At 48.2% G+C, this 10969-nt stretch overlaps 1 protein-coding gene and 1 long non-coding RNA gene across 2 annotated transcripts in view; both read left to right on the top strand.

The window, feature by feature from the left end:
* Positions 1-10692, top strand: part of LOC121563500 (ribosome-binding protein 1) — a 63518-nt gene extending 52826 nt beyond the window's left edge. Inside the window, exons 37-40 of the mRNA XM_045215781.1 lie at positions 9811-9876; positions 10016-10036; positions 10134-10199; positions 10446-10692. Coding sequence (XP_045071716.1) covers positions 9811-9876; positions 10016-10036; positions 10134-10199; positions 10446-10525 — 233 coding nt within the window. The 3' untranslated portion in view covers positions 10526-10692. The remainder of the gene's footprint in view (positions 1-9810; positions 9877-10015; positions 10037-10133; positions 10200-10445) is intronic.
* On the top strand, positions 7681-8267 carry LOC121563504. The gene is made up of 3 exons (XR_005999891.2): positions 7681-7747; positions 7865-8029; positions 8204-8267. It is a non-coding gene; the product is annotated as an uncharacterized LOC121563504 (long non-coding RNA).
* Positions 10693-10969: the final 277 nt, after the last annotated feature.

Consider the following 10969-nt stretch of genomic DNA (forward strand, 5'->3'; position numbering starts at 1 on the left):
CGCCCTGGCCCAGTCATCAGATTGTCTATCTGGGGATACAGCTAGACACTGTAACGATGAGGGCTCGAATTTCGGATCCTCGACGGGCTGCCCTGTTGCTAGCCCTACCAAGGTTTTATCTGAATCACATGGTAAAGGCGCTTTCGGTCATGTCACTCTTGGGTCTCATGTCGTCGGCCCATTCCGTGGTTCCGCTGAGACTTATGCCAGTAAATGGAATGTTTTTTTCACAGTGTTGTGTCACAGAAAATGTGGACTACGTGTGCTGTCAGGTCGAGAGCATACGCTCATTCCTACAGTTCCTATGTGATAAGCAGCGCTCACCCGCCACCATGTAGGTGCTTGCGGCGGCGATTTAGGCTTGTCATGAGGGTTTGGCAGAGACACTGTTTTCAGCCACCCTCTTGTGAAACGTTTTCTATTGGGAACGGCGGCTTAGGCCAATGCCTAGAGCCACGCTTCCTCAGTGGGATTTGATTTTGGTGCTCGAGGCGCTCTGCGAGCCACCGTTCGAGCCATTGAATCAAATCTCCCTTAAGATGTTATCTTTGAAGATGACACTGTTGCTCGCTTTGACCACTGCTTAACGTGTCAGTGATTTGTACGCTCTTTCGACGAGACCCGACTGCCTTGCCATTTATGACGATTGAGCAGGACGGTGTTAAGTCTTAACCCGGCATTTATGCCTGAGGTTATTAAGAGCTCATATAGATTACAGATCGTAGAGCTGTGGGCCTTCTCTCCCTTTCACCATGTTGAGAGGAGAGAGGAACGGCTCCATCGCCTGTGCCCAGTGCGCGCCTTGGCGCGCTACGTGGAGTGCAACGCGGCGATTGGGTCATCGCCTCCAGCTGTTTTGTGTGTCACGGTGCGGCTGCACTCGGTAGACCACTTTCTAAACAGCGTCTGTCTCATTGGCTTTGTAAGGCATTGAGACGGCTTATGAGGCTGCAGGGCGGCCATTGCCTCTGGGTAGAAGAGCCCAATCCACTCGTGGAGTAGCGGCTTCTATTACCTTTTTCAGAGGAACAGATGTAGAGGATAATTGCGCAGCCGTGTCTTGATTGTCACCGTGTCACGAGTTGCAAAGCCAGAACCCAGAAGCAGACCAGGACAAGGTAAGTTGAAACGAGGGTGAGTGTTTATTTACAATTCAAGAGTGATGCTGAATAATCCAGGGAACAGAGCGGGCGGCGTTGATTAGTTGTTGGGGGTGCAGTGGTTGATCCCATCATGGGTCGGCAGCCGCCGACCACCAGGCAGAGGTTGGATGAAGGTTCCGGACGGGTGACTGCAGATGGAACAAAACGGAGGTAAGTAAACAACAAGGTGCAAAAACAACAAAACTAACGCTAGGCTCTAAGACTGATACTCTGGTAAACCTACTGTTCATGGCTAACGATCCGGCAGGGAATGGATGTTAGGCCAGAGCCTAAGAAGGGTGATGATCAGGACCAGGTGTGCAGATTGCTGATGGGATGCAGGTGCGGAAATCAAGAGAGCTCCCCGGAGGCGTTCCAGAACCCTCGGGAAACTGGAGATCCCGAGCAGAAAAAACTAGTCCACAGACAGGACCCGACTCAGACTGCCGGGATCGTTACAGTACCCCCCTCCGACGAACGCCACCGGGCGGACTCCCCGGAGCGCCAGGATGGAGGCGGTAGAAGTCACGGATGAGGTCAGCATCTAGGATCTGTCGCCGCGGAATCCAACTCCTCTCTTCAGGACCATACCCCTCCCAGTCCACAAGATACTGGAAACCCCGGCCCCGCCGTCTGGAATCCATGATGCGTCGCACCGTGTAGGCAGGACCACCTCCGATCATCCGAGGAGGAGGAGGAGGAGGCGGAGGAGGCAACAGAGGACTGAGGAAAACAGGCTTGAGGCAGGAGACATGAAAGGTGGGATGGACTCTGAGCGTCCTCGGGAGTTTGAGTCGAACTGCCACCGGGTTGATCACCTTCTCCACCACAAACGGACCAATGAACTTCGGTAACAACTTCCTAGACTCAGTCCGTAAAGGAAGATCCCGTGTGGCCAACCAGACCCTATCTCCGATGGTGTAGGTGGGAGCGGGGATCCGGCGACGATTCGCCTGGAGCTGATACCGGTCTGAAACTCTAAGGAGTGCCTTTCTGGCCCGATGCCAGGTCCGGTGGCAACGACGAATATGGGCCTGAACAGAAGGCACTGAGAGCTCCTTCTCCTGAGAAGGGAACAAGGGAGGTTGGTAGCCATACAGGCACTGGAAGGGAGACATCCCAGTGGCAGATGTAGGGAGAGTATTGTGGGCATACTCAACCCAAGGCAACTGAGAGACCCAGGAGGTGGGGTTGGAAGAGGCCAGGCAGCGTAGCGTGGATTCCATCTTCTGGTTGGCTCTCTCCGCCCTGACCATTAGATTGGGGGTGAAAACCAGATGTGAGACTGACTGTAGCTCCAATGGCCAAACAGAAGGACTTCCAGACAGCAGAGGTAAACTGAGGGCCACGGTCGGAAACGAGATCACTGGGCAACCCGTGGACCCTGAAAACCTCCCTAACCAGGATCTCGGACGTCTCCGAGGCAGAGGGAAGCTTGGCAATTGGCACAAAGTGGGCGAACTTGCTGAATCTGTCCACGATAGTCAGAACGACCGTGTTCCCCTCAGAAGCGGGCAACCCAGTGACAAAGTCCAGGGCCAGATGCGACCATGGTCGCCGGGGAATAGGAAGGGGGTGAAGTAGTCCAGAGCTGGGCCGATTGGTACCCTTATTCTGCGCACACACTGGACAGGCAGCAACATAACCCCGAGTATCCTCGGCCATGGCAGGCCACCAAAAACGTCTGCGAAGAAACGCCATCGTCCGAGCCACGCCAGGGTGACAAGCCATCTTGCTGGCGTGGGACCATTTGAGGACCGCAGGACGAACCGACTCAGGCACAAACAACCGACCGGGTGGACCGTTACGGGACCGGGCTGCGTCCGAAGAGCCGCCATCACCTCCTCCTCAATCTTCCACCTAACAGCTCCCCACGACGCAGTTCCGGGGAGAATTGTCTCGGTCTTGGACCCACCCTCCTCCGTCTTGGAGAACATCCGAGACAAGGCGTCCGCCTTGCCGTTCTTAGATCCAGGTCGGAACGTCAGGGAAAAAATTGAATCGTCCGAAAAACAACGACCACCTTGCCTGACGGGAGTTGAGACGTCTAACCCGATTGCACGTAAGCAAGATTCTTGTGGTCAGTCCAGACAATAAACGGTTGCTCCGCCCCCTCCAACCAGTGGCGCCACTCCTCCAAGGCAAGTTTCACCGCGAGAAGCTCCCGGTTACCCACATCGTAATTCCTCTCCGCAGGCGAAAGGCGACGAGAGTAGTAGGCGCAGGGATGGAGTTTACTGTCCGTGGAGCATCGCTGCGACAGGATGGCGCCAACTCCCACATCAGACGCGTCCACTTCAACGGCGAACTGACGGGTCGTGTCCGGTTGAGAGAGAATCGGTGCGTTGGTGAATCGCCTCTTCAAATCCAGAAACGCTCGATCCGCCTCCGGATTCCACTTGAAGCTCCTGATACTGGAAGTCAAGGCAGTTAACGGAGCGGCCACACGGCTGTAATCCCGGATGAATCTGCGGTAGAAATTCGCAAACCCCAAAAATCTCTGGAGCTGCAATCTCGTACCGGGCTGGGCCCATTCCAGAACCGCTCTAACCTTCTCCTGGTCCATCCTAATCTCTCCCCTGGAGATGATGTACCCGAGAAAGGATGTCGTGTGGGCGTGAAACTCGCACTTCTCGGCCTTCACGAACAGGCGATTCTCCAACAATCGCTGCAGAACCTGCCGGACATGCTGGACGTGGTCGGAAGGTTCCTTCGAGAAGATCAGAATGTCATCCAGGTAAACAAACACAAAGAGACCGATCATATCTCTCAGGACGTCGTTCACCATACTCTGGAATACCGCTGGAGCATTGGTCAGTCCAAACGGCATCACCTGATACTCGAAGTGACCCATCGGTGTATTGAAACCCGTCAACCACTCGTCTCCCTCTCTGATCCGGACCATGTGATACGCATTGCGTAGGTCTAGCTTGGTGAACACCGTAGCACCCTGTAAGGAGTCGAAGGCAGAACTCATCAAGGGCAGGGGATACTTGTTCTTGACCGTGATGTCATTCAACCCCCGATAATCAATACACGGTCGAAGAGAGCCATCCTTCTTACCCACAAAGAAGAATCCTGCCCCCAGGGGGTGATGACGAGGACGAACGAGACCAGCAGCTAGGGACTCCTTGATGTAGGTCTCCAAAGCCTCACGTTCAGGGCGGGAGATACTGTATAACCTTCCCTTGGGGTAGACAGCTCCAGGGAACAAGTTGATGGCACAATCATATGGTCGGTGGGGAGGGAGTGACAGAGCCTTCTGCTTACTGGAACACTTCCCCCAAATCGTGATATGTCTCGGGAACCAGGGACAAATCTGGGGGTTTAGCCTCAATCACCTGACTGGGAACCGAATGGGGACAGGCAGTCTTGAGACAGTTAGCATGACAATCAAGGCTCCAACTCGTTACCTTGCCCGTCACCCAATCGAACGTGGGATTGTGTTCCTTCAGCCAGGGGTATCCAAGGACCAGAGGAACATGGGAAGACGGCAGAATGAAGAATGAAATCATCTCCCGAATGATTCCCGACAACAGCATCTTAACCGGTTCAGTCCTCATCGTGATACGTGCCAGACTACTGCCGTTCAGAGTGGTCGCCTAATGGCTTCCGGCAATTGCTCCTTGGAAAGCCCCAGCTGTTCCACCAACTCGGCATCAAGAAAGCTTCCGCCGGCACCTGAATCGATAAAAGCGTTAATCGTTAAGCTCTGATTCCTGTTCACAAGGGTAGCCGGAAACGGGGTCTGACAGAGGTACTGAGAGGTTGAAACTGGCTCGCTAAAAGTCCTCCCAACTTTAGCGAGCCGGGCAGTTTGACGACCGCCGGGGAACAAGTGGAGATGTAATGTCCCGAGCTACCACAGTAGAGGCAGCAGTTGGTCTTACGTCTATGTTGACGCTCCTCCTTGGTTAACCCGTGCCGCCCCACTTGCATGGGTTCAGAATCGGGAGAGAGGACCTCTCCACTAATCCTTTGTGGTGGAGAATGATCGACATGTTCTGGTCCACCACCCGACCCGACTGGGAACTGAGAAGCTGATCGATTGGGACGGACCCCATTGCTTCTCCCTCCTTCGCTCTCGGACTCGATTATCCACCCGGATAGACAAGGCTACCAAGCTGTCCAGGTCACTAGGCTCCGGATAGGAGATCAACTCATCCTTGAGCTGCTCCGACAGACCCTGGTAAAAGGCCGCTTGCAGAGACTCCTCATTCCACCCACTCTCCACAGCCAACGTCTTGAACTCGATCACGAAGTCGGCCACGCTGCGAAGTTCCTTGGTGAAGCGAAAACAGGCGCCTAGCTGCGTCCCTCCCTCGGACGGAATGGTCGAAGAGCTTCCTCATCTCGGCCGTGAACCCCTGGTATGAAGCCATGCAGGGATCCTGTCGTTCCCAAACGGCTGAAGCCCACTCCAGCGCTCGACCACGCAGCAACTCAATCACAAAGGCTATCCTAGCCTTGTCTGTGGCATAAGAGTAGGGCTGTAGATCGAACACTAATCCACACTGCATAAGGAAGGAACGGCATCTTCCCAGCTCCCCCTCATATTTATCCGGCGTCGGAACCTTGGGCTCACGGAAGGACACAGCTCCAGAAGCGGCAGGCGAGATGGGTGAAACCGGTAGTGGATCCTCCACCGGAAACTGGCGTTGGTTCTGGACCTCCGTCAGACCCGGTAGAAAGGTTCCGAACTGACAACGCGATCTCCTGTAGTACCGTGCTATGATGGCCCAACATCTTCTCCTGCTGGGTAATGGCATGGCGAACAGAGTCCAGGTCCGCTGGGTTCATTACTGGCCGGATCGTTCTGTCACGAGTTGCAAAGCCAGAACCCAGAAGCAGACCAGGACAAGGTAAGTTGAAAGCGAGGGTGAGTGTTTATTTACAATTCAAGAGTGATGCTGAATAATCCAGGGAACAGAGCGGGCGGCGTTGATTAGTTGTTGGGGGTGCAGTGGTTGATCCCATCATGGGTCGAGCAGCCGCCGACCACCAGGCAGAGGTTGGATGAAGGTTCCGGACGGGTGACTGCAGATGGAACAAAACGGAGGTAAGTAAACAACAAGGTGCAAAAACAACAAAACTAACGCTAGGCTCTAAGACTGATACTCTGGTAAACCTACTGTTCATGGCTAACCGATCCGGCAGGGAATGGATGTTAGGCCAGAGCCTAAGAAGGGTGATGATCAGGACCAGGTGTGCAGATTGCTGATGGGATGCAGGTGCGGAAATCAAGAGAGCTCCCCGGAGCGTTCCAGAACCCTCGGGAAACTGGAGATCCCGAGCAGAAAAAACTAGTCCACAGACAGGACCCGACTCAGACTGCCGGGATCGTTACACACCGTCTCCTTTTATCTATTTCTACCTGTTAGATATGTCTTCTAACTCTCTGGTTCAGTCTGTACTCAGTGTAGCTGATGGAAGGACTTGAACTAAGAGAAAAAAGATGCAGGACCAGGGGGCAGGGTTCCCATTAGGTCGGCTTTTTTCTATGAGAGAGCCATGACTCCTGACTGAGGTTATCAGTACAGTAGAGGTAATGTATTGTGACCTGCTCACCAGTGCATAACTGGGTTGGGGCGGAATGATGAGGGAAATAGTGTTTGTAACTTTGTTTACATTACTATTAGACCGGTCATATATATTGACGGAATTGTGACGTCATCTATCTGCTTGTTCAGATTAGTATGACTCATGCTCTGGAGTCTACCCACTAATCTTTGGGTTTCCATAGATTGAGTGTGGCGGATTACCGAATACACAGTGTAGAGTGACACTTTGTGTCATTCCATTAGTGATCGGTTTTGTTTTGACAGGATATTGAGACGCCATCTATCTGCTAGTACAGATTAGTATGGCTCATGTTCTGGATTCTACCCACCAATCTTTGGGGATCCATAGATTGAGTGTGGCGGATTACCGAATACACCGTGTAGAGTGACACTTTGTGTCATTCCATTAGTTTTCGGTTTTGTTTTAACAGGATATGGAGGTACCGTCTATCTGCTGGTTCAGATTAGTATGGCTCATATTCTGGTTATCTGCCCACTAGACATTGGCAATGCCATTGGACTAGGTGGGGCGGATTTGTACAGAGGACACAGTATTTTGTGACACAGTGTGTCACAGTACTGTGGGACTTGGTCGCAGCCATTGCTAGGCCCGACCTTTTCAAGTGGGAAGTGTTGGGCTCGGCAGGGAGTACATTTTGGAGCATTGCGCTCCGCCTTAAACCAATAGGAGCAGAGCTCCCCTATGGGGCGGAGCTCCACGATATAGAACGATAGTTACCGGAGTTGTAATTCCAGTTCTATGAGTGGAGCGGAGCCCCATAGGACTTAAGGCCCTTCCGACCCTCCAGTCTGAAGATAATTTCTCTGGAGGCTGATTGAGGGGAAGCGTCCCCTCTTATAGGGACACCTGTACTCCTATTGGCTGCAGGTGTGTGCATAATTTTGTCTCAGGCTGTTCGCTGCCTAGGCAGCGGCGTAAACCAATAGGAGCAGAGCTCCCCTATGGGGCTCCGCTCCACTCATAGAACTGGAGTTACAACTCCGGTAACTATAGTTTCTTCTGGCCCATAGACTACTTTCAGAGTGAGGAACCATCTAACACTAAATTGTCAAATACATATATTGTATTCTTCCAATTTTTTCTGTCATTCTATCTGTGTCTTAATAGTTGTTGCTTGTCCCCCCTTATCTGTCCATCAGTGACAGGTAGTGAACCAGTTCTCTCTGTAGCTGAAGGACGAGGAGGAGGAGGTCAGGTGAACGTTACCTGTTCATCAGTGGGCTGGTCACCACAACCTAAACTCACCTGGAGAAACAAAGATGGGACAGAGATCAGAAATGGACAAGAAGTACTCAACACTTCTGGTAATTACATTTTGGTACTTCCTCACACTGTCTCTGTTCTGCTGACACAAATGTTCTAGTACCTGTGTTTTGGGTAAAGAAAATGTGACCTGGGTTGTGGTGTACTTTCAGTTGACTACTTTGTGTAAGTCAATGTGAATATTTTGATTTCCCCTCCCCATCTTTCTGTATCAGATCCTCAGGGCTTGGTGAGTGTCAGTAGTTGGCTGCTGTATGCTCCCTCATACTCAATTGGCTCTCCTGTACAGTCTCTTTGTCTGAGGAGGCGAAGAGAGAGGGCAGAATTCTGCCACATATATACACAGCTCCTACAGCTGTACCTGGTGAGTTAGTCTCCTACACAAACAGCCTACCCACAATCAGATCCCTCTCTCCCCATCCCACACATACATTACTTTAGAGGAGGAGAATGAACAGGTTGAAGAGGTGTCTACGGATTGCTTTTGCTAATTAATTTCACTGTGATGGTGTTCTGATGATGTCATGTCTTGAGAGCTTTAGAGGCATTTTATCCATGTTGGGTCTCTGTGCAGGAGTCTTCAAAGAAGCCTTCACTGTGACTCTGGTCCTGTTGGTCCTGTTTCTGGTCATCGGTGCTCTGTGCTCTGTCATTCTGTACAAACGAAGAGGTATCTGTTATTCAGTCATACTAGTGTTTGTGATGTAATTATAAGAGCAAGATATAACAGTAATAATGACCCTATAGAGAAATGTGTCATAAAATATTTTGTCCATAAAATATATAAACAATAATATTTTTGTATCTTTTAGGGTCCATGTGGTCTTCATCCCAAAAGTCCAGAAACAGTTCAGGTAGTGTATTTCATCTGATAAATAAACTAAGAGTGAAATTTGAGTTAAGACAACATAAACAATGATTGATTATATTTTGACAATTGTGTCTCTATATTTCAGATCAAACTGAGTGAAAGGCTATCATAAGATGCATGCAACTAACTTATTTTCTAGAAAACATTCAATTGACACGAAGCATGATATGCACATATCTCAATAGGATTTGACTCTCCTTGTTCCACAATTTACCTTTTTACAATAACTTTTACCTACTCCGTTCAACAGAGCCCAAAAAAACAATTGAAGGTTGTTAACTATCATGATGAAATAATATTATAACTTTGATCATCATTTAGATGTCTAGTTTAGTATAAATTTAAATATGTAAGGTAATGAATTGCGGGTAATTACCTAAATGTGCTCTGCTAGGGGCAGAAATCACAGAACAGATACCAACTACTGAAGAGATAGCAGCTGGTATAGAAATTAATCTGGAAGGTATTAAGTTATAGGGGGAATACATTTCTTTACCCTCTAAAATGTGTCATGCCAAAAGTGCAGAAACAGTATCTCATCTGATCTGTGTGATAAATAAACTAAGTGTGAGATGAGTTATGACAACATAAACCATGATTGACTTTATGTTGACATGATTGTGTCTATATTTCGAATCAAACTGAGCTAGCACAGGGGCCGGCAGGTAACTGTTTCATTCTGATCTCTGGGTGAAATGCTAATACATGCTAATACATTAACTTATTTTTGAGGAAACATTCCATTGACACCAAGCACATATCTCAATAGGATTTGACTGTACCAGTTCCACATTCACCTTTTTACAATAACTTTAACCTTTTCCATTCAACAGAGACAAAAAACCTAATTGAAAGTAATGTTCACTCATGATATACTGTATATGATATAATATGACTTTGATAATGTAGTAACCTGATTAATTTCAATATTACCTAAATGTTCTCCGTTAGGGGCAGAAAACACAGTGCCGAAACCTACCGAACAGATGGTCACTGGAAAAGAAGTTAATCTGGCAGGTAAAGTAATAGGATTAAAAATATATTACCCTTTTAATTGTATAATCGGATGATAATTTGACATAATCTCAATAGGATTTGACTGTACCAGTTCCACATTCACCTTTTTACAATAACTTTCACCTTTTCCATTCAACAGAGACAAAAAACCTAATTGAAGGTAATGTTCACTCATGATATGCTGTATATGATATAATATATCTTTGATAATGTAGTAACCTGATGAATTTCAATATGACCTAAATGTTCTCCGCTAGGGGCAGAAAACTCAGTGCCGAAACCTACCGAACAGATGGCCGCTGGAAAAGAAGTTAATCTGGCAGGTAAAGTAATAGGATAAAAAATATATTACCCTTTTAATTGTATAATTGGATGGTAATTTGAAATAATCTCAATCGGATTTGACTGTCCCAGTTCCACAACTCCATTGAAGGTAATGTTCACTATCATGATATACAGTATATTGTGTAATATTATAACTTTGATAATTATGTATTAGCCTAGTTTTGTATCAATAAAATATTTATGATAATGAATTGCAATATAATTACCAAAATTTGCTCTGTTAGGGGCAGAAAACACAGTGAACACTCCTACCAAACACATAGCATCTGGTAAAGAAGTTAATCTGAAAGGTCAAATTATATAGGTGGAAAAAATGCGTTACCCTCTGAATTGTATAATTTACAGTGAATGCATTGTTTATAAAACTAATTCTGCTGACGTGTTGGAGTGCATTTAACCATTTATAATTTATACATTTATACAACTTTTGGAGCAATTGAAATACAAGACACTCACAATTTACTTTTTTCAATGCAGATTGGCACCAGGTGAAAGGATTCAAAGGTAAAACAAAATCACAATAGGACAGGAAAATTGTATGTTCATTAAATTAATACGATATACAGTTAACAGCCAAAATTAAGGAAACAAACAAAGTGTCTTAATAGGGCATTTGGCCACCAAGAGCTGCCAGGACAGCATTGGCATAGATTCTACAAGTGTCTGGAGCTCTTTTGTTGATGGTGGTGGAAAATGCTGTCTAAGGCGCCGCTCCAGAATCACCCATACGTGTTAAATTGAGTTGAGA

The sequence above is a fragment of the Coregonus clupeaformis genome, unplaced genomic scaffold, assembly GCF_020615455.1.
Source record: "Coregonus clupeaformis isolate EN_2021a unplaced genomic scaffold, ASM2061545v1 scaf0513, whole genome shotgun sequence".
Classification (NCBI taxonomy): domain Eukaryota; kingdom Metazoa; phylum Chordata; class Actinopteri; order Salmoniformes; family Salmonidae; genus Coregonus; species Coregonus clupeaformis.